The 26653-nt window shown below is 40.3% G+C and overlaps 1 protein-coding gene across 16 annotated transcripts in view; it reads right to left on the reverse strand.

Moving 5' to 3' along the window:
* The window catches only part of celf4 (CUGBP, Elav-like family member 4), a 224303-nt gene that overhangs the window by 178879 nt on the left and 18771 nt on the right, over positions 1–26653 (reverse strand). For all 16 annotated transcript variants that reach the window (XM_058986022.1, XM_058986021.1, XM_058986035.1 and 13 more), the window contains exon 2: positions 16889–16971. In XM_058986022.1, the coding sequence (XP_058842005.1) occupies positions 16889–16971 (83 nt within the window). The remainder of the gene's footprint in view (positions 1–16888; positions 16972–26653) is intronic.

Raw genomic sequence — 26653 nt, forward strand, 5'->3', positions numbered from 1 at the left:
TCAGAGATCGGGCCTCAGCAAAGACGTGTGTGAAGTGAAGCCCAATACAGGCTTAAAGAAAAGTACCAGACGTAAAGCAGTCCCTCAAATGTATTGACTTGTTGAAGTTAAAAGCCTGTATTGGACTGTGCAGACTGCAGGGAGGATTGGATGGAGCGAAAGGAAAAACCATGTGAAATCTACTCATTAGAGCAAAAAAAAAAAAGAAAAGATAAACCACTTTGTATATTATTTTCTGTTTCAGTCCTCGCACCCCGGTGAGTATTTAACAGCTTAAAGGGATCCTAAACATGGCTTCTCTAAGCATAGCCATTAACTTGGCCCGCAATGCTCTGCCCCTAGTGGGTGTAAGAGAAACAGCAGTAAGAAACACCATGCAGAAGAAACGTGCATATTTAAAGAGGCTGCAGTGGATACACTGTAGCGATAATTAGAAGCTTAGGCTGAGATTCAGTGGAGGGATTATGAGATGCTTGCTCCCTCCTTCAAATCACTCCCCCCCTGTGCTACTTAAACCTCAGGTAAACTCACCTGGCTGTTACCGATTCAATCCCAGTTGCAACCCTATCCTCCACTTTATTGCAGGCAGTCTCCTTGAGAGGGGGGAGGGGGAGTGCGTGGCTTTGTCATGGTCCTCGCTGTAGACCTGGCATTGCCTTGGCAGTGGCTTCCTTCTTCCCTTAAGAGGCGGGACCAGCGGCCAATAATCAAGAATCACTAACATCCCCCATACTTAAAACAAGTAATAGTGATCCTGACACTGAATAAATACCATGCATCCTCTGAGCGTTAACCCCTTTTAGCATTGTCAAAAATAAGGACTTCCAAATCGAATCACAGAAACTAAAGGAAGTTTACATTACTAATGATAACCAATTCATATTGTGTGTCTAGTGCAGAAATACTGTTTGAAATTGTACTGGGTTAAAAGTACTAGTTCCTTTAAAAACAACATCATTTTTTAGGCTGTAAATAACACAGAGAATCACGGTTTTAAAAGGTGAATGATGTCACCAGATTAATGTTCCCCATTTCTACTCTAGGACATTTCGGTAAAAAGCCCTTCTTCAGCGTGTAGAAAGAAAACTAAACAAAGTACCGTAAACTTATTGATTTTCAAAAATTCTGAGGATGATGTCAGAATAGAATGTTCATTCCAAGAGGCTCCAAAGTTCCACGTTTGAAGATAAGCTCACGTTCTCTTTGCTTCCGAGTATGATTCCACTGACTGATTCCACAGATGGGAATGGCGGTGGTATTAAGAGGGCCTCCCTGAAATACAAAACTGTTGGGGATGCTCCGGGGTGGTACAAGAATTACTGTACTTTATTACACACTTTTTCACACTTTCATATAAGAAAAGTCACTGAATCGTGATACAGTCAAACAGCTGCCAAATTAGACATCACAGCACGTGTACATAGAGATAGCACCTAGGGCTCTGCAAGATCATTAAAATAGACAATGTCTTCAGCTGTGTTCACAATATTTAGGCAGGCTTGTAAGAGGGCAACCATCTGAAATGGTCATCGTCAGGCTTATTTCAGATTGCTCTAAAGTATTTTTTTCTCATTTTTATTTTGGTAATGATGAAGCTAATAATGTCTCAGAGATCTATCAGTGGATGCACGCTGGTTACGAGAAACCCAATTCAGATGAGACAGAAAAACCATGTTAATTAGACAGCCCTCCAAGGGATGTATAGATTGACAGCTAGATACATAGCGAGAGAGAGAGAGAGAGAGAGAGAGAGAGAGAGAGAGAGAGAGAGAGAGAGAGAGAGAGAGAGAGAGAAATCCAATGAAAACCTGCTAATAAAAAGACACTTCAAATCAGGTAGCTGTAACTGGAAAAGGAGAATCAGATTGGACAGCAGAATATTGCAAAGCAGAATCAATTTGCCAATATTAACAACCAGGCAGCAGGACGTGGTTTTACACTGAGATGCTTTTAATATACAGTACTTGCAAATGCAGCCCTCCTTATGTTCTTCATTTTAACAATGTACATGCTTGTACGCATATTGGTACTGAGATATACTCCATATTAGGCATTTTATTGTAATTATTATTATTTTTATTTTTATTTTTTTTATAAAAGGGATATGATGTAACGTCACAAGCCATTTAAATCAGGGGTGGCCACGGTGGGCCTTTCCAGTCGTGGTCTTTGTTCCAGCCCTGTTCTGCATTGTTTAATTGAACCCATTAAACCTTCATCCAGACCCTGAAGTAGTTCATGATCTCATTGTACCTGTTAAACCTTTCAGGACCGTGATTGGACACCCCTGATTTCAATCATCTTTTTTCAACCCTTCCTTTGTGTGATGCTTGCAATCATTCCGAGTGACCCTGAGCTCAGCGGCTGCATTACAGTATTGCAACAGAGGCTTGTTGTTTAGCCAGATCAATGAAAAGACAGCTAAGACAACTCAATGCTGTAGCAACGTAACCTAGACCCACTGAGAATGTAAGAGAAGGGTAAAACACCAAACACACACACACACACAAGCACCACCACTTTCCAAAACAATAGTTATGTCAAACACGCTATATCTCACAATTGAATTGAACTGTCCACTAAATATATTTTATTGATGTCTGTTTGAGACCAGTTCATTCCCACTGGAGGTTTAAGCCTAGAATCCCAATATTAAATTGTCTTTTTAATAAATGAATACAGTCAACACAGAGTACAGAAGCACCATCTCTCCCTGTTTTTATATATTTATAATGTATCGTCTCATTGTTATTTCACTTGTCAATTCATTATAATTGGCTTGTGATCTGGTCATCTTTCCTTTATGTATTAGTGTGTGGGGCCGGCGACCGGTATTTTGTTTTGAAAAGACTAGGGAAAGCAGCCTACTTAACATTCTTTCATCAACCAGAACAGATTAAGATTTTTCAATTATTTATCTAAAAAAACATAAAATTGTCAAAAGCTGCACATTACCATTTTCTTCCAGGACGCTTTACTTCATTTAAATAGCTTTCATGTGATGCATTGCTGGAAGTAATACTGAAATTCTTCAAGTACAAAGAGAGCGGAGCCCTGCCGCAAAAGAACAAAACATGATCAGCACCGTTTGTAGACAACGGAGTCGTTTACTCACTGGCGTGCTACATTCTCAAAGCCATTCACTCCAAACTGTCATTAGCACCATTTACGAGCAACAGAGTTCTACTCTGAAGTAGCTCTACAGTAATTGCAGAAGTCAGGGGAGAATACTGTTTTCTTACTAAATTAACTATCGACACAAGCATGTGGTTTGCTGGTTTTAAATCCCACCCCGGTGTTATCTCAAAATCCAAGAACCCCCTCCCTGGGTTTGCTGTTAGATTAATGTTAAATGTATAATGGCATAACAACATTTCCCTAGCATCACCTCTCCGTGGTTTCATCGAAACGTAATGAATCTTTCCAAGTCTGATTCCTTATTTCACTAGAGCTTTTCGGTCCCTGCGCTATGGTTGCTGTGGCCGTTTGTTTTAAACCGAAACCCTTTTGCATGCAATACAGTGAAAGATACCGGTTTCTTCTTCCTTTGGTAGTGTCGTCCTTTAGTTTCAACACTCAGTCAAAAGTTTGGCTAATGGCAAACCATTTCTCCTCATGACTTCTCGTAGTTATTATGCCTGGAGTTTATGATTGAGAATTCCAAGTTCAGGTTGATATTATAGTGAGCTATCAGGCTACTGGGCTATTATTTTCATAGTCCTCATACAACAGAGCGATTGGCTAATGTAAAAACATCCTTGGGGTGCAACTGGTGAAAAATTGGCCCAATAAACCTGTACGCTACTGGCTCTCTCTCCCCCTCGCGTTTCCACTTAAAGCTTCCTCCGAGCAGCATTCCTCTCTGAAGATGCCTTTTCATATGAAAGCAGGAAACTTTTTTTTTCCCTTTAGAGGATACATTTGGTTCACATCACTTAATCTTTACCCATTAGTCTCCAGCATGCGGAGCATCTACATCAAGCCCGGATAAAAATGACTCACTGTGAAAGTCCTACAAAATCCTGCTTTCAAATTAATGTGATAGATTTCTGTTGGGGTAATCATTTCATTAGACGCACCTGATGTATGGGGAGCCTGCCAGGCACAAACAGTACATGAGGCAGATTGCACACCAAATTAAAATATGCATGCTTGCAAAATAATAATAATAATAATAATAATAATACAAATAATAGAAAAAAACGTGATCGCAAACATTTCTCTGAAGGCGACGGCATGGATTAAATCCCTGGCAGCGATTAATCACACCTGCCACATGCACAGTGTGCATCATCGTTATTAAAATTTAACATTTATGGCCAATTTTAGTTTTTCATTTTTTTTAAATTCTTTTTATGCCACTGCAGAACACCAGCTGGGAAGCCAATACAAAAACCAGACTGCACCCAGCTACCTCCAGACCCTTATCTCTCCCTACACCCCCACTCGACCTCTCCGCTCCGCCTGCACTAGAAGACTGGCTCTACCTCCGCTAAGCTCCCCTGCCTCCAGAGCCCGCTCCTTCTCCACCCTTGCTCCACAGTGGTGGAACGACCTTCCTACAGATGTCAGGACTGCCCAGTCCCTGACCACATTCCGGTGCCTCCCTAAGACTCACCTCTTCAAACAGCACCTGTAGAACTCCTCTGTTGTATCCTGGGACACTATCACCCTTCATTTAAATGTGCTTTATTTTGCTCTTATCTGCCCCCTATTTTACTGCATTTAATCCTGTACTTCATAATATTGTAATCTGCCAAGTGTTTAACCTGTAGTATTTTGTACTTAATCATATCCTGATGTAACTATCACTATTATCTGCTGTATTATTGAATTGTGGTTTGTCACACTTGAACAAAAATTATTGTATTTCTTGCTCTGATTGTATTACTTGTATTGTAACACTTGAAATGTATTTGCTTGCGATTGTAAGTCGCCCTGGATAAGGGCGTCTGCTAAGAAATAAATAATAATAATAATAATAATAATAATAATAATAATAATAATAATAATAATAATAATAATAATAATAATAAAAGGCTAGCTAATGCCCCCCACCCCTTCCCGAATCAGCCGAGCTCTGTACAGCCAGTATAGATCCTCAGTTTATGTGCCTTTCCTTTGCAGTAGCAGAACTGCACTCTAACAATGGCATATTTATGAGGAGGGATATCAATTAAAAAATACAGCAGCTTCATGTTTTTATGATATTAAAACCATTTTTTTTAGACGTAGGAGTACACACACACCCAGCACATCACATTAAAGTAGTTCTAGCTAATGACATAACTCCACTAATCTTACCTGTCATGCACTTAATAATAAGTAAATACAATCTACCCAAGAAATATTTATTAAATTAACCTCATACTGATCATTTCTTAACAGTTTAATTTTCCAATCCTATTTGTGTTTTGCACTTCAGGGCTACCGTACCAAACCCCTCTGCTTGCACGAGGAGCTATCCTCCCTGACTTCTCACCTCTCCTCCACTCTGTCTGTTTCTTTCCAGCTTGGTCCCTGTCGCTCACATGCCAGGGCTGCAAAAATCCTGTGTGTTCTCTGTCGTTCTCTGTTGTTTCTGCTGAGACCATTATTCGCCAGGCTTTCTGCTTATTAGCTAGGAATTACTAACAATTACAGCAAAAGTGGACTTTTTTTCGATACCTAGGTCTGCTTCTGAAAAGACTCCCATAGTCTTACCACTAGGGGTCCGTGGCTGTAATTTCAGCATGTGCACCCCGCTGTATTTAGGGTATGTAAAATGAACGGTCTCTTCAGCTCTCCTCTGTTTCAAGAAGCACTGTGAGCCCGCCAGTCAGTGCTGGAGTCTCAGGAAAACACACAGTACAACACATTCAATATAATTGCACTGTAGTACAAGACTGTCAGAGGAGTTTCCGTCTTACAGCCGGCTAATGAGATACAGAAAATCCAGTGCTGGTTATATAAAAAAAACCACAAAGCAGAAGACATTCTAACACAGTGCAGATAATTTAGCCCTGTGGATATGTAGTGCTGGGAAAGAAATACCGGTATATGAACATTCAAACAGAAACTGCTTGAAATGAATTCTGTGGTACAAAAGACCATGTTTGAATGTGTTTATACTGTACAACAGAATGTTTAAATGTCTGTACTGAAAAGATGCAAAGGAAACCAAAGCAGAATTGAAATAAATAACATAAATACGTGTTTTTCAACAAGTACATGTAATGGGGAGCTACCTGGTTTATTTTTATTTTTGAGAATCAGCTAATTCAGTGCTGAGTTCAGTGCTGAGGGGTCTGAGAACCATCACACCTACTGTATGGGTTTAGTCAAGATTAATATTGTTATTCACTTTCTAAGAAAGAACAAAAATCAATGCAATGTGCCATAATTGCAGGACCATTAACAGTGAGAAAGCAGCGATTAGGCAGGTTGCTCATTTGTGGGCTGCAGTTTCAAAGGCTTCATCGGTTACCCTGAAGGCTCTCAAGCGCTGCTCCAATAACCGGCTGCAATAGACTGGAGGAGCCATTTAAACACTAGACTAGACCCCCACTAATACACTCCGTGTGACCCCACACAACTTCACCTCCTTTTAGTGGGACAGGACTGAGAAGAACTGCATTCAAAGCATGTGATAAAATGTCCTTTTAACTTGGCTGGTCCCACCTACTCACTCTGTCTATATGCACAGTATGCTGGGCTAGCAGAGTTGAAAAGTCACACTGTCACATGGTTTGAATGGAATAAGGAAGTCTGTTCAATTCTAGGCAGTTAGGATTCTTCAGACAAGCTCAAAGAGAGGTTCAAAGCCAGGTAAAGACGGTTAAAGAGAAAAAAAGACAACTCAATACTGGAGGAGTGATTGCAAACATCATAAAAGGACATTGCTCTTAACGGCACGCTTCGGTCTGGATTTGTGTTTGACACCTCTAACTCCATGCCATCTGCTGTGTTACGTATTATTACTGACTAATCATTGAGCATTATTACAGCGGATCCTGAATGAACTGCCAGTCACCAAAAGCTTATTCAAAAGGTGCCTCTCTCATTCACTGCAACAGGAAACATGAAGCACCCCCCTATGGGATTTACTGGCTGGTAAGAACAGGTGGCTGCTCAGTTCAGAACAGAAGAAAGGGGACGCTCATTGCCACCATGCTTTTACCATAATTACTGTAATCATTTAATCATTAAACTGGTTGTAGAAAACAAAATGATTCTGCAAATCTTACCCATCATGTAATTCCATTTCTATACACTGTAGGTCTGAAACATGCCGTTTTGAAAGAAGCACATTTACTACACTTGTATGAAACTAAGAAAGAGCATCTCCGTACCTCATTTAAATTAAAACATATTCTTGCTATTGCATGCTTCTTTCTAAAATGTACACTTGAGACCAAAACAGTGAATGGAAATGAATGATAGGTAAGGTCTAGGAATTTGTTTGTTTTTTTAGACCACTTCTTTAAACCTCTGTATTAAATGACTGGCAGTAGATCTGGCTCCTCTCAGAATATGAGTAATTATCTGAAGCCAGTTGATCACTACAGAAAAGCCTCCCTCCCTGCACACACACACACACACACACACACACACACACACACTCCTTGGACACACTAATGTGGGCGCCAGGCCCACATTATGCTCAACACTCCTGTGGGCAATCACACGCCCTGATACAAATACAAATAAAAAAACACAAACACAAATTGAAAAACAGAAATACAAATTGAAAAACAAATGCAAATTAAAAAACAAATACAAATATAAAAACAGAAATACGAATTAAGAACATAAGAAAGTTTACAAACGAGAGGAGGCCATTCAGCCCATCTTGCTCGTTTGGTTGTTAGTAGCTTATTGATCCCAGAATCTCATCAAGCAGTTTCTTGAAGGATTCCAGGGTGTCAGCTTCAGCAACATTATTGGGGAGTTGGTTCCAGACCCTCACAATTCTCTGTGTAAAAAAGTGCCTCCTATTTTCTGTTCTGAATGCCCCTTTATCTAATCTCCATTTATGACCCCTGGTCCTTGTTTCTTTTTTCAGGTCAAAAAAGTCCCCTGGGTTGACATTGTCTATACCTTTTAGGATTTTGAATGTTTGAATCAGATCGCCGTGTAGTCTTCTTTGTTCAAGACTAAATAGATTCAATTATTTTAGCCTGTCTGCATACGACATGCCTTTTAAACCCGGGATAATTCTGGTTGCTCTTCTTTGCACTCTTTCTAGAGCAGCAATATCCTTTTTGTAATCATGCACACGAGACAGTAAGCCGTGCACACAAGACATATACTTTTTTCTCTCCCATGTTCCCTCCTGGACTCTGTAAATTTCTGTTTTTCTGTATTTCTGTTTTTTTATTTCTGTTTAATTTACATTTGTGTTTTTCAATTTTCATTTGTATATCGATTCGTATTTGTGTTTTTCAATTTGTATTTGTGTTTTGCACTTCAGGGCTACCGTACCAAACCCCTCTGCTTGCACCAGGAGCTATCCTCCCTGACTTCTCACCTCTCCTCCCCAGCTCTCCCTCGATCTCTCCCCCCCAGCTCTCCCTCGATCTCTCCTCCACTCTGTCTGTTTCTTTCCAGCTTGGTCCCTGTCGCTCACATGCCAGGGCTGCATTTGAATTAAATCCTGTGTGTTCCCAAACCCCTCTGCTTGCACCAGGAGCTATCCTCCCTGACTTCTCACCTCTCCTCCCCAGCTCTCCCTCGATCTCTCCCCCACTCTGTCTGTTTCTTTCCAGCTTGTTTGTAGCTTTGAAGTTCCCCTACACAGCAGTTGTACTGTTTTATCTATCATTGCTACATTTGATAGCGTCTGATTAATGTTAGGCGGAACATATATATTTTCTGTTTTTTTGTTAGGCAATGGATATGAAGTGTGTTACCAGTGTGAATGGCTTGTGTCCCTGGATGACAGCGCTGGTCACGTGTGGATTAATACCAGTCTGTGTGGAGATGAATGGGAGAGCTGGAGGAGGGGGGTAGGTGGAAGCATGGCACACTCTCTCACACTAGGATCTCCTCAGGGGATGACACCGGATTGCACCAATTACACAGACATTACCTGCCCTCAATCACTGGGCTATTCATAAGCTCTGTTTAAACAACTTGACTGCCTGTCTTCTAGGAATTCCATCAGAGAATAATTCATTGTCTGTTTGTCTGTCTGTCTGTCATTTTTAATCGATGCTAGTAATTAGGTCTGGTGTAAGTGCACAGTGCTGTATTTAGTTCAGGGATAACCTGCACCCGCTACGAGCAATGTGTCCGCTCCTCTGGGCTTCACTTTATAAATACCTCGAGCTAAAATAAATGTCTCTGTGTCTCTGAAGCACTCATGTGATGAGCGAGGCTCGGAGGAGTGTTTCCTTTCAGATTCTGCCGAGTCAGGCATCCCATTAAAACTCTTTTGGCATCATGCTCTAATAGCAGGCCGCACAGCTATTTCCAGATTTCAAAAAATATACTGGTTTATTTAAGTTGTAAGTGAGGAATGGCCTGAGACCATGCTGCATTAGCACTGTGCCTGGAGGCAGTCCTTTATAGCAAATCTTCCAATTAGTTGATAACTGGCAATTGATTCCTTCTTAATGTTTAACTCTCTTCTCCTGCACCCATTCCTCAGCTCTAACCACGAGACCACACTGCTTCCCTGCACCCATTCCTCAGCTCTAACCACGAGACCACACTGCTTCCCTCTGCACCCATTCCTCAGCTCTAACCACGAGACCACACTGCTTCCCTGCAACCATTCCTCAGCTCTAACCACAAGACCACACTGCTTCCCTCTGCACCCATTCCTCAGCTCTGACCACGAGACCACACTGCTTCCCTCTGCACCCATTCCTCAGCTCTAACCACGAGACCACACTGCTTCCCTCTGCACCCATTCCTCAGCTCTAACCACGAGACCACACTGCTTCCCTGCACCCATTCCTCAGCTCTAACCACGAGACCACACTGCTTCCCTCTGCACCCATTCCTCAGCTCTAACCACGAGACCACACTGCTTCCCTGCACCCATTCCTCAGCTCTAACCACGAGACCACACTGCTTCCCTCTGCACCCATTCCTCAGCTCTAACCACAAGACCACACTGCTTCCCTCTGCACCCATTCCTCAGCTCTAACCACGAGACCACACTGCTTCCCTGCACCCATTCCTCAGCTCTAACCACGAGACCACACTGCTTCCCTCTGCACCCATTCCTCAGCTCTAACCACAAGACCACACTGCTTCCCTCTGCACCCATTCCTCAGCTCTAACCACGAGACCACACTGCTTCCCTGCACCCTTTCCTCAGCTCTAACCACAAGACCACACTGCTTCCCTCTGCACCCATTCCTCAGCTCTAACCACGAGACCACACTGCTTCCCTGCACCCATTCCTCAGCTCTAACCACGAGACCACACTGCTTCCCTGCACCCATTCCTCAGCTCTAACCACGAGACCACACTGCTTCCCTGCACCCATTCCTCAGCTCTAACCACGAGACCACACTGCTTCCCTGCACCCATTCCTCAGCTCTAACCACGAGACCACACTGCTTCCCTGCACCCATTCCTCAGCTCTAACCACAAGACCACACTGCTTCCCTGCACCCATTCCTCAGCTCTAACCACGAGACCACACTGCTTCCCTGCACCCATTCCTCAGCTCTAACCACAAGACCACACTGCTTCCCTCTGCACCCATTCCTCAGCTCTAACCACAAGACCACACTGCTTCCCTCTGCACCCATTCCTCAGCTCTAACCACAAGACCACACTGCTTCCCTCTGCACCCATTCCTCAGCTCTAACCACGAGACCACACTGCTTCCCTGCACCCATTCCTCAGCTCTAACCACTGCACCCGATTGCCACTTGGACGCCTGTTGCTTAAAGGGATCACATTAATACCCGAAGGCTAGAATATTAAAAGTAAGCACTTGTAGTGTAGTGTAACAGTAACCAGTCAGATCTTGCAGCTGCAGCTCAGAAATCAGCACCCTGGACAGCGCTTATCGATTGCCTCGGAGAACACATCACCACTACTCTCCCAAATTGCTATTGAGAAGTGACCTGTAATACAATTACTGTCCAATCTGGGCTCGTCTATAAATTATTAAAAAGCACTCCCGTGCTCTGTTATCTCAGCTACCTGTCATACACAGATTCAAGGGGTGGGAGAATTTCGAAGCCTATTAAAGGAAGCTGGCGCAGGACCCCGTCCTCATTACAGAGAATTCCTAGAAATCTGTCAGCTGCTGTGAAACTATCACCAGGGCCAGAGGCATCTCAGCTCTCTTTATTGCTGCTTCATCATTTACACAGGCTCATCCACTCTAATAGTAATAATACATTATACAAATAGTAATAATATTACAACAGCAACAACTAACTAACAACAGCAATAACTTCAATAGGTTTCATTGTAGGTGTCAGTTCTTCAAGTAGATGCTAAAGAACATTTAATTCACTTGGTGCTTTAGAAAGACGGTTCAAGAATAACGCCATAATTCAAATGTTATCCAAAGTTTTGTGTCAAATGTATCTTATATATTGAGAGTCAAAATGAACTGTAGTAGTAGTATTAAAATATAGTAAATATAGTAAAAGAAGTAACTTGTCATAAAATACAGAAAGAAAATATAAAATTCACTATGTAAATTATGCCAAACCATATTGCTTTCTTTTATATTATTATTATTATTATTATTATTATTATTATTATTATTATTATTATTATGAAAGAAAGAAAGAAAGAAAGAAAGAAAGAAAGAAAGAAAGAAAGAAAGAAAAAAAGGTAGGTTTTGGGAGAAATCAAATACAAACTAAATAGGTATATCTGCATAATTTATACAGTGACACAAATCATCAATAAATGACATTTTCTTTCTGTACTTTTTAATGTGAGATGGGATGGTAGGGCGTGTTTGTTTTTATTGGGCTCCATGTCATATAAAGAAGACGACACAGTGATCTGATTCAAGCATTCAACTACTAACAACCAAACAAGCAAGATAGGCCGAATGGCCTCCTCTCGTCTGTAAACTTTGTTATGTTCTTATGTACAGTGCCTAATAATCACCAATGCAATTCTACTGCAGCCCTGGCTTGTCTTAGTTCAGTCAGAGATGTGCTTCTTCAAGCAACTTTCTGAGGCTGTATGTCCATAAAATGTGATTAATCAACATGCAGAATGTCTTTGAGATATTTAATCTATGATCAGGAGTAGATAAATATGGGGCTAGCTAAGCAAGTTCAGATGATCTTACTGTTGTTTTAAAGAGGTCAGTTTATTATGATAAACAGGGTAACAGATAACGTGCTCTAACACACGCATATGTGTGTGTGTGTGTGTGTGTTTGTGTGTGTATATCCTAAGAGCCTTGTGGCAAGGAATCAGAGAGGAGACTAATCAGATAAAACCACATTTGAATTATTGTGCAACAGTAACAGCATGTCAAGATGACTGGGTACATTGGATAGCTCAGCATTCTTAATTAGGCACCCCCACTGCACAGTTAAACTCATCTCTGTAACTCAGCCAATAAAGTCTGAGGGTTCAGAGATCAAATTTGTAATGCTTGATGCCTCAAAGACAAAGTATATTCATTTGTCATAGAACTGTACAATACCCCACCCCCCCTCCCCATTATATAATAGTAAGTTCTGCTGTTTCTGTTCTTCAGTTATTAGTCATCCAAACAGAATGATATAAAAGAGTGGCATAAATCTAGGGGACAGAACCAGTCAATCGCACTGATTCCCAGCCGTGCATTATCTTCCGACAATCCCAAACAGTGAAGGAAACAGGGCTTATCATGCTAAGTGCCACGACTGAATGCAAATATAAAACAAACTCAGCCACTACCAAGCCTTATCCACTGTTCTTACAGTAAAAAAGAGCCTGTTTACTTCAATTGTGATGTCACACAGTATGAAAGCAGTCAGATTAACATCTCATTCCAGCATTGTTCCATGAATAGGCAACACATTTATTGGGTCCATCGGGAGTGCTCAGCCTAGTCTCTGAAGGTTTCATTACATCCTGGTGGTCATTAACTCACAATAATGGCTACTTGTAAACATGTTATTGCTTTCATAAACGATGATGCTGCATAGTGTAGTTATATTCCCCCTTGATTTGCTTTAGGCAGAGCTTGGATGGAAGATTATTATTATTATTATTATTTATTTCTTAGCAGACGCCCTTATCCAGGGCGACTTACAATTGTTACAAGATATCACATTATTTTTATTTTTTTTAAATACAATTACATTATTTTTACATACAATTACCCATTTATACAGTTGGGTTTTTACTGGAGCAATATAGGTAAAGTACCTTGCTCAAGGGTACAGCAGCAGTGTCCCCCAGCTGGGATTGAACCCATGACCCTCCGGTCAAGAGTCCAGAGCTCTAACCACTACTCCACACTTTTACCACTGTATCACACATCACACAACTCAATATTGTATGCATTCAAATCTGCATAAAATGCAAAATAGAGTGTTAAACATGAATAGGACAGAGAATTCAAAACAGAAAGATAGGAGACCCAAAAATAGACATGGTACCAAATACACAAAAGATAAGACAGAAGACATAGTATTCAATTTATCAAGTAAAACTTTAACCACATCCCAAAAAGCGGTACTGAGTAAAGGACTTAAGTTTATACCGACTAAAAGATATAAAGATAAACTGGCCACTGAATTAAAGGAGTGGGAGAGACGCATGAGATTAGCAGAATATTTTTTCAATGAAAATATCTCGGATTCAGAGGGTAATTATGAGCATGGGATTAAGGTTAATAGTACAAGCACATGGACTCCTCCGGATGGAAGAGATAAATGGTTAGATATGTATATTGAAGTAGTTAAACAAGAAATAATAGTAGGACTAAAGAAAAGATGTACTCTGGCGCTGCTAAATTCTATGATTTTTACTTTTCTCTGTCCAAATATTCCACAAGACTACATGCAACACACTCTGTATTCTGTTCTGGTACATAACTGCATGGAAATCCGTGGAGATGAGTTTATATCTTGCTCATCTGCACTGCATGATTCAGCAAATTCCATCAAATCGGTGACTGTGGATGCACAGACTGCCAGCACAGGGCAGAAAAGGGATAGCTAAACTTTTAACATTTTATATATATACATATTATATATACTGTGTGTATATATATATATATATTTTTTTTTTTAATTATTATTTTTTACTTAAATATTGTTCCACAAAACCTCCATATTACAGCATTTTCATAGATCTCTGTGTACACAGATATGATTCTCTACAGAAATCCATTTGGTTTAAATGATCATTTCCATGGTACTTCTATGTACTTTTTACATGGAAATTTAAGGTCCGTGTACAGCAGACCCCTTTAGGGGCCTACACTGAACTTGGTTTGGAAAACAGCAGGCAGAGTGAGCAATCATGGGAGGCTCTTTATAAATCTCTAGTGTGTTGTATTGTATTGAAAGGTACTGTCATGCTGTTGTTCTTTGTGTCTTTTCTTCTTTCTCTTGTTCTCTCTTGAAAGGATTCTGACTCGAATGCAGTCTTCACTTCTGACCTGTCTGCCTGGTTGAGTGGAACAGCAGAGAAATCAGGAGAACAAGGCAATACCCCAGACTGTACCATTCCTCCACAAGAGGCAACGGACTGCACTCTACATGCTTCAAGACTCTGGACGCTGGCTGGGCTCACCTGTGGGTTTATATTTGCTGTTAACATCAGTTTGCATTTGAAGATAAGAGGACAGATTGTTCACAGGCACAGCAACACGCAGATCAAGCACAGGGAAACAAAAGAAGAATGTGAAACTTCAATTAGCAATTTTCTACAGGGGAAACTTCTCCCCTCTGCCCCCTCCTCTCCCTCCTCCTCCTCCTCTCTAAGAAAACGCCTGCACACAGTTCCTGTGTGAATCAGCTCAAGCAAACAGAAAAGTCGGCTTATCAAAGCCTCCCACACTGCCAAGCGCCTTCGCCAACAATCCCAAACATGCCAGGGGGCTGCGTCCCATAATCCTCTGCCAGAGAAACACCGCTGACAATGGCAACGTGTGTCAGGAAACTGATTTGTCTTTACATTATAATTGGCTGACTGTCAAATAGTCAAAGATTTAGTTTTTCTTTAAAACCAGCAAGAAACAACATACAGTAGGTGCATAACCCACGATACCAAACCCCCCTTTTTTGTTTTTTTTACTGTTATTTTCTAATCAAATCCTGCAAATGATTTCCTTCATGAGGCTGGCCATCATCATTCATGGAATAGCTGTTGTATCCTCAACGTACCCCTTCACAGCTGCTAGCTCAGCATTATCAGTTGCAAAGATGTTCACTTTATTATTTTTTTCTATTAAGAAACCTGAGTTATTTAACAAAGGCAAGGCAATATAAAAATTGCAAAGTATTCTCATCATTAACTGTCTCCCCTTCTTTAATGAGATCATGTGCTATCCCACGCTGCAGCCAAGTCTGTGCTAGGGACTTATTACTGACCTGTATCCAGCATCTCCAGTGGCTAATAAAGGGTTCTCTTACTTATCATCTGCTTAATAGCAACTTATTAAAGCCCCAGTCATTATTACTCCTAGCCCTGCTTTGGATCCCTGTTAGAATCATTTGTAATGGGATACAGCAGAAAGTAACACTGGGTTCTTCTCCAGGTTATTGCCAAAACAGATAGGCAGAAGTGTTTGGAGTTCATAGCAACATTTGAGAAGTGTTGTGTGAAAACTAGAGGACTGCTCGGTAACAATAGGTAAGAACAGGATATAAAAGGGCCTTCAATGCAAGTCAAATACCATTCTTATCCTGTGCTTATTACACATTCATATTTCAATAAATATTCAAATGAAAATGTAAATATAAAGCAGGAAAATGTTTTGGCCAATGCCTTCAACAGGGTTGTTTCCCTAACATTTCAATGTCTTTGTTATGGATGATTAAAGGGCAAACAAGAAAAACTGAGGGTGTGCTTCCCTAAATGATCTCAATCATTAATAACAAAAAAGACATACTTCAAACGCCTGATCATAAATCCTGAGATAAACCCAAGTCGTCAAATAAAGGCAGTAGCCAAAATGTTTAGCTTATCTGACTGTGATTAATAATGTTGTTTTAACAAAGGCCAAAAGATACACACACACACACACACACACACACACACACGCACACACACACACACACGTGCCATTAGAGATGCTGACCTTTACAACGTTGCAAAGGTACAAACAATCGTGATGTCATCATCAACCTTCAACTGTCAAAGGCTTCAGCACAAACCCAGGGATTTCTCCTTCTGTTTCCATGACGACAAGCCAAACGGTCCCCCGAGGCATCATTAAAACACAACTTTTAAAATCAGAGAGTGCAACGTTTAAAAAGCCACCACTGAATTGCATTCAGCAGCAACACTGGAACAGCATAAATATTACAGTCAGCGTTCACGTCCCTCGGATCTGGTGGGCCCATGTGAGAAACGTTTAACAAGTCCTGGACTCTCTGTCAAGTCTGAAAACTATCCCTGCCAGCCTTCACCATATACAGTATAAGTATATATGAACCAAGAAGCACTAGTGCACCCTTCCAGAAGCTTGCCACTGTATTTTTGCAGTTTTACAATGCTGTTCCCATGGTTACACTATGCATTTACCATAATTTACCCTGCCTTGCCATGTTTATTAATATGCTTTACCACACCTCGCTATTCTTTACAATGCTTTCACTGTGCTTTATTAAAATGTTCTCTCCATTTTCTATGGTAACCCTTTCTAAAGGGCAGTGCCATGCCCCTGCTCCTGCTCCTGCTTGTTCCAGCAGCACTGCAGCCCCACACAGCTCCCACAGACAGGCAAAGGGTTTGCGTGACCTACCCCTGGCAAAGTCTTCTGCTCGTGCAGGGCGCTCTGAGCTTTCAGGGCCGACTCTCTGGCGCAGTATGTGAGGAAGGCGCAGCCTGCAAATGTAAAAAGGAGAAGGGCATTGGAGCTGAGTGAGGCAGTGAGAGAGAGACAACGAAAGAGAAGAGACAGAGAGAGAGACTTATACATAGATATACAAACACACACACACACACACACACACACATCGTGCCAGGTAGCACAACTGCCCATCCATGGATAGATCTGTCGCTTCAGCCACAGTCCAGGAACAGCTGTCTGTCTGACTGTCTGTTCATCCATCAATTCACATATAAAATCTTATTGCAATGTACTCCTGCACAAGCACAAGAAGGTGTAGTATTGCTGTACATAATGAGAGTCTGATAAAACACAGCAGCGTACAAAACAGATACAATCAAGGTAAACAAAGACAAAGCAAAGTCAATGTATAGGTAAAAAAAAAAAAAAAAAACGCACTAAAAAATTCAGCCTAGATTATTTAGTCATACTCACTTCCATACAAAGCAGCTTCAAATTACATTTTATTGAGTATATACTAACATGTACATTGTTTCTCTGTATATCTGGCTTTACCTGGTTTTGAACTTGCATTGACCTCATCTGGAGAATCCGAACGGCTGAGACTGAATAGCCTTCCTAATGCCATTGAAATCATGTGACAACATGACCCTTCAACTCTACCAGCCCCACCTACTGTATGTAGATATAGGTGGGGTATGCAGAGTTGAGTGGTCACAGTATCCTATGATTTGAATGGGACTGACTAATACTGTATCTAGAACTGAAACTTACTGTAACTTATTTGACATTTTTTGGGGCATCAATATACAAACTGAAATGGATGTGGGACAGACATAATTCCAAACGATCTCTTCTGCCTGTCCCACTCCGAGCAGATGTGGGTCCTCTGTGTATTACACTACATCTAAACTATTTGTTTTATCGCCTCAAAACATTTTGTATTTTATAACCTGTTTATTTGGACTTTTTTTGTTCACTGTGTTTGGTAAGATAGCATAACTGGGACTCATCAAATCACATATGATAAGTGTTGTGTGTATCAGTGTAACTCACGCCCCACATGGTAAGAACATGTGTGAAGGAGGGAATAATATCCATCGTGGCCTCCGTTTTCTCTGTGACCTAGACTGAGTCGAGAGCCCTGGGAGAGGTCACGAATCGATAGCATCATGAGCAGACCCACTAAAATTAATGACTACAAAACAACAAACACAGCAACTCTTTTTATATAGAGCAGACATAGCTTTTAAACACTGTCACATTAAAAGAGATAAAGATTCATGACACTATGGATCATCATATCAAGAAAAATCTCAATGGAAGAGGTGGTGATCCATCTCCATTGGACTCACAAATCTCACCAGGGCCAGGCCAAGGAAGCTGATCCGCCACACACTGTCCTCCACATTGGGGGTCTGTGACGATCGATGGAGAATGTGGGGGTCAGCCAGATCACACTGGGGGCAGCTGAGGAGCTTCTCCTCCCAACGGGAGGGGCCAGCTTACTGTGCTTGGTGTGGGTTCATTGTGCACTTACAGCACTGAAGTCCAGACAAAACCGGGTTACCATTTTCATTGTAAACACAACAGTTAAATGTTAACAATGCTTTAAAGTACTGTAAGTACTGGCTGAAGGCCTATTTGTTCTATCAAGCCTTTGGAAGAAGAAGAAGAACTAGTAATAGTAGTCGTAGCAGTAGCTTTGCTTTAATTGTAAAACAGTCTAGGTTAGGGACGGTATTGATTTGTTTATTTATCGTTGTCAGCCAATGCAATCTCCGGAATCAAGCATTTCATTCACAAAGTGCCAGGGAAGACAGTGCAAGCTGTGAGCAGACAGAATAACACCACCGATACACAGAACAAACACAGCTCATCATGATGAGAAGAACAGCAATTAACACAGCTGAGCGCCATCGCCACTACATATATCAACCTGGGTCTACATACTGAGGCTCTACTGGCAAGAGGCTGCAGATTCAGGTACAATAAGAACATGCACATATTGGGGATCTGAATACTGCTGCTGTTTAAAATCATTAAAATACATACAACACTGACTGTATTTAGATTAACTGCCATAAATAAACCCCAATTTGTAATAAACAACTGTTATGGAATATCGATATTCCAAAGCAAAGAACTGAAATCTGTAGGACAGGCAGTTCTGATAGCCAAAGCCTACAATAAATACGCTCTTGAAATGCTTGTCATGAGAAAATACACTTTTAAAATGTATTTTATAATGTACTGTATTTAAAGAAAAAAATGCAATAATAATGTTGAAGATGTGAGCAAGCTTTTAGTTAGGCGGTATCAATGGCAGCGGTGTGTCTTAACCCGCTCAGTTCTAGAACGCCCGTGCGCGCCATCGCGAGTTCTAAGAATGCCTGCTGGAACTTCTCTGCACGCTGTTCCTACCGACAGGCTCCCACAGGCACCTGAGAGTTAACTGTCCTGCTGCATTCCAGGTCACATTAAGTACTGCCAGCAGCACTAGATCAAGCTGTTGATAAGATTCTGTATACTGAATGTGGCCTTGAGAAGTTCACATTATCTTTTTTCTTGAAAGACATCGATCCCAAACCAGGCCCATTCTCAATAGCGGCCAAGAAACCTGAACGGAGACTGGAAATATCTGCACATCGGGGGGGTGGGGGGGGTGGGGGCTTTCATTACAGCATGGAGGAGGCTCCCGTGGGTTTCTGAGGAGCTCCTGTCCTCTTGCTGGGGTGTGATTGTGAATTTAGAAACAATACTGGGGTTTATTCTCCTGCTCTAATTCCATTTATAGAAAGCAGTTATTTCTAGAGGTTGGAGCCAGGAGGAAGTGTGGTCTAGCAGTTAGGGCTAAGAGTAAAAGCACAGCAACAATTAAAAAAAGGATATATTGGATACCTTTAGAAACGCTCATGCTTTTCAACTGGTAAAAAAACAAACACACAAACAAGATCCCAGAGGACAGCAGATGAGATGGCAGCTGATCTCTGGGGAACACTATCTTGTCACTTTGATCCTCCCATCTCTTGTTCTAACCCTGCTCAGAGGTGCACTAGAGACAGGTATTGATAGATTCCCACAAAAACAGAGGCTATTAATCCTCGATAAACCCCATCCATGGGCTGTCCTTCAGGACCCCGTGATGAAATGCATAGATCAGACCTGGCATGTGACACATGTGAGGGAACTCAGCCCTCATTGTGCATTATTAGAAACTGTATTTTAAAAGGGAGATTTCCATGTATTCAGGTGATTGATCATTGTCATGGATTTTTCTGTTATAAAAGACACTCTGTCTTTGACATCTGCTGCCCCTATTCAATCTGGAGATCCAGTTCTGACATTGCTTGATGTATTGTATCTAGCTTAATCAAGCTCTTCTGTTTAAGTCCTCTGCTATTTACCTGAAGCTATTCTTATATAGAGAGAGTGGGTCGTTCCTGTACTGAGGCTTGTGTTTTCAAAACGTGTGCACTTCAACAGACCCTGGGTTCCAATAAACACAGGGTTTTCTAACAAAACTTCAAAATCATATTTTTTTTTTGTGGGGGGTGGGGGGGTGGGGGAGTTTGCAATTTGTTTACTGCAAATTGTCTTTTGTTGAAAGATTAAAAACCTTAACTAATGGGTCTTGGCAGTTAGGGGATTAGAAAAAAGGATCAGAAAGAAGTTATTAAAATTGCACATTTGTAGTCATTTCCAAAAGAAAAATGAAATTGTATTTTAATATTTTATATGGTACTGTAAATGGTTTAACTCAGCGTTTGTCTGTTTGAGTGAACTGTAGCATGACAGGGCAGTGCTGGGCAGTGGAATGAGATGAAACAGCTTATATATATATATATATATATATATATATATACACACACACACACACACACGACTCTTAACTCTCCTGCACTTCTCTATAGGTCTCGAATGTGCAGTTTTGATTGAAACACATGTTATAGCAAACCTGTATTTTCATTTTAAAACAGGATGTCTGGAACTACACTCGATTAAATAAAGTCCTCAGTTTGCTTCCCTTGCCTTCTGGGAACTTTTTTACAGCTTTACTTCCCTTTTCAAGCATGTCAGTCATTTGGGCTGGTACTGGATTGGTTACTGACAGGATAGAAGGTCCTGATAGGGTGGGGACAACTGTACTCTACAGGTGCAATGAAGTGCAAGACCCTCTGAAAGGAAGGCATGCAAACAGAGATTTATTTACCCTTGTGTAGTTGTGTAGAACCAGGTATGAGGTTTTATAATGAAAAGAAACATTTTCTATAGTAAATGGATGTGCCAGGTGCAGATCTTTGAATTGATGTCCACTTCTGGTTTTGTAATGAAACAAAACAGCGAAACGCCTGCACTCAAAATGTCTTTATTTTTATTTAATTTAAAACAAACAGGAACATGTTTCGGTCCTACTGCCCGTCCTCAGCGTGTATCGAGTGTGTAACCCTACTTACATTACATAGGTGATTGAAATCACTACATCATCACCAATTAAAAACAACAATCAATGTGAACAGCAGATTATACAATTCAGAATTAGAACAATCACTGACATTATGTATCTAATGAATGCATCGTCAAGGCAAACCATCTCTTTCCCCCTTGGTTCCATGACACTGCAAGGAAAGACTGGTGCCTCTTTGTTCATACCACTGTTAAACTATTGGTATGTCACTATAGTGTAGTACCATGTCATCAATGGCTCATGCTAGTGCACCTGCCCGTGTGTTTAGCATGGTGGTAAAGGAGCATGACACCACTCTATAAGCACGAGTCTGTGATTGCAGGTAAGAACATTTTCCAACCAAATGAATTCCTTCTTTCTATATACATTGAAATCACTTCACTTCCCAGCTGGCATTATGGATCACTGTGGGAAACTGGTCTCTGAGGAACTAAGTTACCTAGTAATGAGTGTCCAAAGTGCAGGGCGCTATGATTGGGTTGTAAACTGCAGCAAATAAATAAATAAATAAATAAATAAATACAAATAATAATAAAATGTTGGCAAAACCAAAGACTGTAAACTTATTTTATTGTGAGGAAAATATTAGAGGTACAGTAGGTGGATAAATGTATAAATGTTCCACTATGGCTGAGTCTGCAGTATATATTTAATATATGAATCAGTCAAGAAAATAAGTGAGGCAAGGTTGGATAGTAAATACAACTTTATATAATTTGTTCAAATATAGCTGATACAGCACACGTAAATAAATACTGACTTATATATTTTGTTTAAATATAGCCCATACAGCATAAGTAAATAAATAAATGTTTTTGAAGTTCATACCGTATAGTTAGCAAAGTTTTTCTCTGTCTCCGTCTGGTTTGCTGACTGCTGCATAATCCAGTTTATATCCCACCCGTCATTTGTTTTCGTCAAGTTGAATTTGTTTGAATTTCAGAAAGTTCGTAAACAGTGACAATGATGTTTCAATTACCATTTTACTGTTTGGAGCATCTTTATTTTGAAGTATGTTTTGTAATACATTTCTGTTAACTCAGAGAATCTGTGTTCAGCCATTTTTTTCTTGTGAAGAGTGCAGGGCAGAAAGGTGTTCCTTTGAAAGGGGGTCGAACTGACAGTGATGTGAACCAATCACATGACAGATGGAGACTATTGCTCAGTGGTGTAAGGATGTTAGGGCAATAGTTCAATCTATTTTTCCTCTTATGATAAGGTTTTAACCAATCAGAGGCCAGGATCACTGATTCATTATATATAGTACACCCTAGCTATAACGAACCTGTCGTTCATTACATCGAGGGGTTTGTTAAAAATACCGAATTGAAGATGAAGTTTTATTCAGAATCAATCGGACACGAAGGGTTTCAAAGTGCAGCAAATCTTAACATGCAAGAATCCCAAACTGATCTTTCATTCCAAATCAACCCGTCATGAAACGCTTGATAGGAAAGGTTTGTTGTTGTTGTTTTTCCTTTAATCAGTTTTGTTTTGCCGCATGGTTGCTGAACAAGCCAAAAAACAGAGTGCTTTTTGACAACCTATATTCATGACAGAGATATGCCTGCGTTACTGCTTTTTTCAAACAATTACTATAGTTTGCAATATAGTTTGCAACATAACATTATTTTCATTTGGGAGGCATTACACAGTGCACACTTTTTATTAAGAGCTGCCTTCACTGCAAAGGTGGCATCCTGTGCGTACAAACCGCAGTGTTGACAGTATGTGTTTGTATTATCTTTTGTTGTTTTTTTTATTTGGGGTCCAGGGGTCAGGTTCGTTATAGCCGAAGGTTCGTTATAGCGAGGGTGTACTGTATATATAAATGGACATGGAACCAGTGGTAGGCAGGCAGACACAGTTTTATATTGGAAAGGAATGGGATCTAGTTCCTCAGACTGGTGTAATAGTGCACATTAGGGGTGGAAATCGTGTAGAGTTGGAACGTTTAAACGTTAGTAAAGTGTCAAACGTTTTTAATTTTGCTTAATCGTTTAAACTTTGTCAAAAATGTGCAAGACAAATATTAAGAAGTGTCTGACTGCAAATGACAGCTAATCAGTTTTTATTTGTTATTTTATTACTTCCTACCTTTGTCACGTGGCATCATTGTCATTGGATATTCACCTCCCTAGGGTGGAGGAGGTGGGGCCCAGACATGCAAGCGAAATGTGAGGAAATGTGATACAATTCGGACTGAAAACATAACACGGTTCATTATCGCAAATGGCATGCAACCAGTTTCAATTGTGGAGAGTACAGGATTCAACTTTAATGACTTTTGTTGAGCCAGATTACAGAAGGCCGTATTGATTTTTTTTTTTAGCACTGTTTGAATACTTAGACTGCATAACATAATATTGTAGCGTTTCACGCAGTAGACAGAACAGAAGGAGACAACACGCTGCTTCCAGTTTCAAAGCTTTATTTAGGATCTTTCAGCACCATACAGATACCACTGCTCTAGCCACTTGCTCTCGACCGACCACAATGAGTGTGCAACGCCCCGTTTTATAACCTAGCCTCGCTCCTTTATGCTAATCGGGTGCCAGAGCGAACAGCTATCCCATTGGTCCCCAGCCGTACACTAGGACCAATGGGCACACACAACCAACAGCCAATGACAGGGACCAGGGCGCACCATGCGTGCAGGATAGCTCGCACAGCCACAGAGACAGAGCGAACCCGCAACTACAGGGAATACAGACGGGGGGGAGAGGGACACAATACAGCGGCATTAACAGCACAGACAGCAGAAACAAGAGGGAATACAGTACGCAAACAATACACAGATCGCTACAATATCATAACATAATAATGCAATTAATGCTCACCCTCCAATCAAAACAGACCATTATCGTACCACCGATGCTATTTTTTTTAATATTGCTACACTGTTTTTATAAATGTATATATATATATATATATATATATATATATATATATATATATATATATATATAACTTAATTTAGTAATTTATTTAATTTAGTTATTTTTTTTCTGTCAAAAAATGGGCTTTTAAATAGACTAAGCCTTCATTTTTCACGTACATACGAGATCGCAACATGTTAATAAGCGACTAATCTTTATTAAAGCGATAATGACAAATAAAGTGTTTTGCTGGACACACTGTTACAATGGTTATGATGAGTAACTGCATTTAAATTAATAAAGATGAGGAGTCGCTTCGGCATTTAAATGAAAAAGTAAGACACAATTTAAAAGCCCATTTAGTGGATTCACAGAAGAAAATGTAAATTAAACCAATTATACTATTAACGCGTTTCTTAGTTGTGATTGAGATACACAAATGGATTAAGAGGTATCAACTGCTTTTAAGGAGAGTAGAAAAGCCGATGTAAAATACCTATTTACAGACATATATGCAGTAATTTATATAAAGCTATTTATTTTAAAATGCTCAGAGCCCTTGCAGCTAACGCACTCCCCCAAGATGTCCGACTTCCGTTTCTTCTGCTGTTGAGACCCCACATCGAGGGGGACGCGTACTACCCCCCTTACACAGCGTCTTTTCAAAATGTTTTTATTTTAACGTTTAAACTATATATTTTTAAAAAGTTTATACGTTTACTGAATTAAACCGAGTCTAGCACCCCTAGTGCAGATGGAACATGTCAAGGTTTCTGTTCTTGCAACTTTGTTTCGCTTCATTCCATCCTACAGCCTTGGGCTTCCCTGAGATTTAATGTCTCTAAAAAAATTGAAACCAAAAATTCTATGTACAGATGCATGTTTTTATTTTGGCCGATGCTCTTTTTTTTGGTCATTTGTTAAACTTGTTTGTATTGTTTGTAAATAATTGTATTTATTTATTTTATGTATTTATTTGATTTATATAGTGCCTTTCATACCATGGTATCTCAAAGCGCTTTACAGACAGTATGCATCCTGATCAAGAAACAGAACAGTATAATCACACAATTAAACAAAATACAATGTTTTAATAATAACAATAAATAGCAAATATCTAGATAGGACCATTAAAAAAAAACACAGGAAATAAGTAAAAACAAATAAGAATAACAAATAAAATACAACGTTAGCAGATAAAAATAGATAACAGAAACTTTATATCTAGATTAGGTTAAAAAAGCTGATCTATAACAATGAGACTTTAATCTTGATTTAAAAATGCTGACCGAAGCAGCATCTCTAACAACAGCTTAGGAGCATTAAAACAAAACGCACTTTCTCCCCTCCTTTTCAATTTTACCATTCGGAGGCACAAGAGTCCAGCGTGAGCCGACCTTAAAGTGCGCAGAGGTTTATATGGGGACAGAATCCCCATATAAACCTCTACGCGGGCAGCAGTGTGCAGTAGTAGTTAGGGCTCTGGACTCTTGACCGGAGGGTCGTGGGTTCAATCCCAGGTGGGGGACACTGCTGCTGTACCCTTGAGCAAGGTACTTTACCTAGGTTGCTCCAGTAAAAACCCAACTGTATAAATGGGTAATTGTATGTAAAAAAAAAAAAATTGATATGTTGTAACAATTGTAAGTCGCCCTGGATAAGGGCGTCTGCTAATAAATAAATAATAATAATCTCTCTCTGGTACTAAGCCATTTAGTGCTTTATATGCTAATAGTAAGATTTTAAAATCAATTCTAAAATGTATTGGAAGCCAGTGCAATGAGGCCAGCACAGGAGTTATATGAGCCTGTTTGTTCGTTCTAGTCAAACCCTCGCTGCTGCATTTTGAACAAGCTGTAGACATGATAAGACAGGATGTGGAAGTCCAGCAAATAAAGCATTGCAATAATCAAGTCTTACTGAAACGAAAGCATGAAGTAGTTTCTCAGCATCAGCCAAAGAAAGAAAAGACAGCAGTCGTGATGCAGTAGCACACTGGTAACGTTAACTCTTGTGTCTTAGCTAAATTCCAACTCTACTCAGAATTGATGGTCTGGCTATCCCCCTGTCCCTTCTCTCAAAAAACCCTCCGTTCCCCCCACCCTCCCAAGAGGAAACAGGACATCCCTCAGTGGAGCAATCACATAGAAATGTCTCCAGTAATTGCATACCTCCAGGGTATACAAAGCTGGGACTCAGTGGGGCAATTACAACAAATAATGAATGCCTTGTTGTTACTGTCTGCTACTTTAAAAATGCCGATGCATAGTCGTAAATATACATGTATAGATTTATTATGAATACATGAATACATATGCATGCACAAACAGACATGCATAGAAATGCTCTGTTTTACACACGTATGTAAAC

This window comes from Acipenser ruthenus, chromosome 2 (assembly GCF_902713425.1).
Source record: "Acipenser ruthenus chromosome 2, fAciRut3.2 maternal haplotype, whole genome shotgun sequence".
In the NCBI taxonomy this organism is placed as follows: Eukaryota; Metazoa; Chordata; class Actinopteri; order Acipenseriformes; family Acipenseridae; genus Acipenser; species Acipenser ruthenus.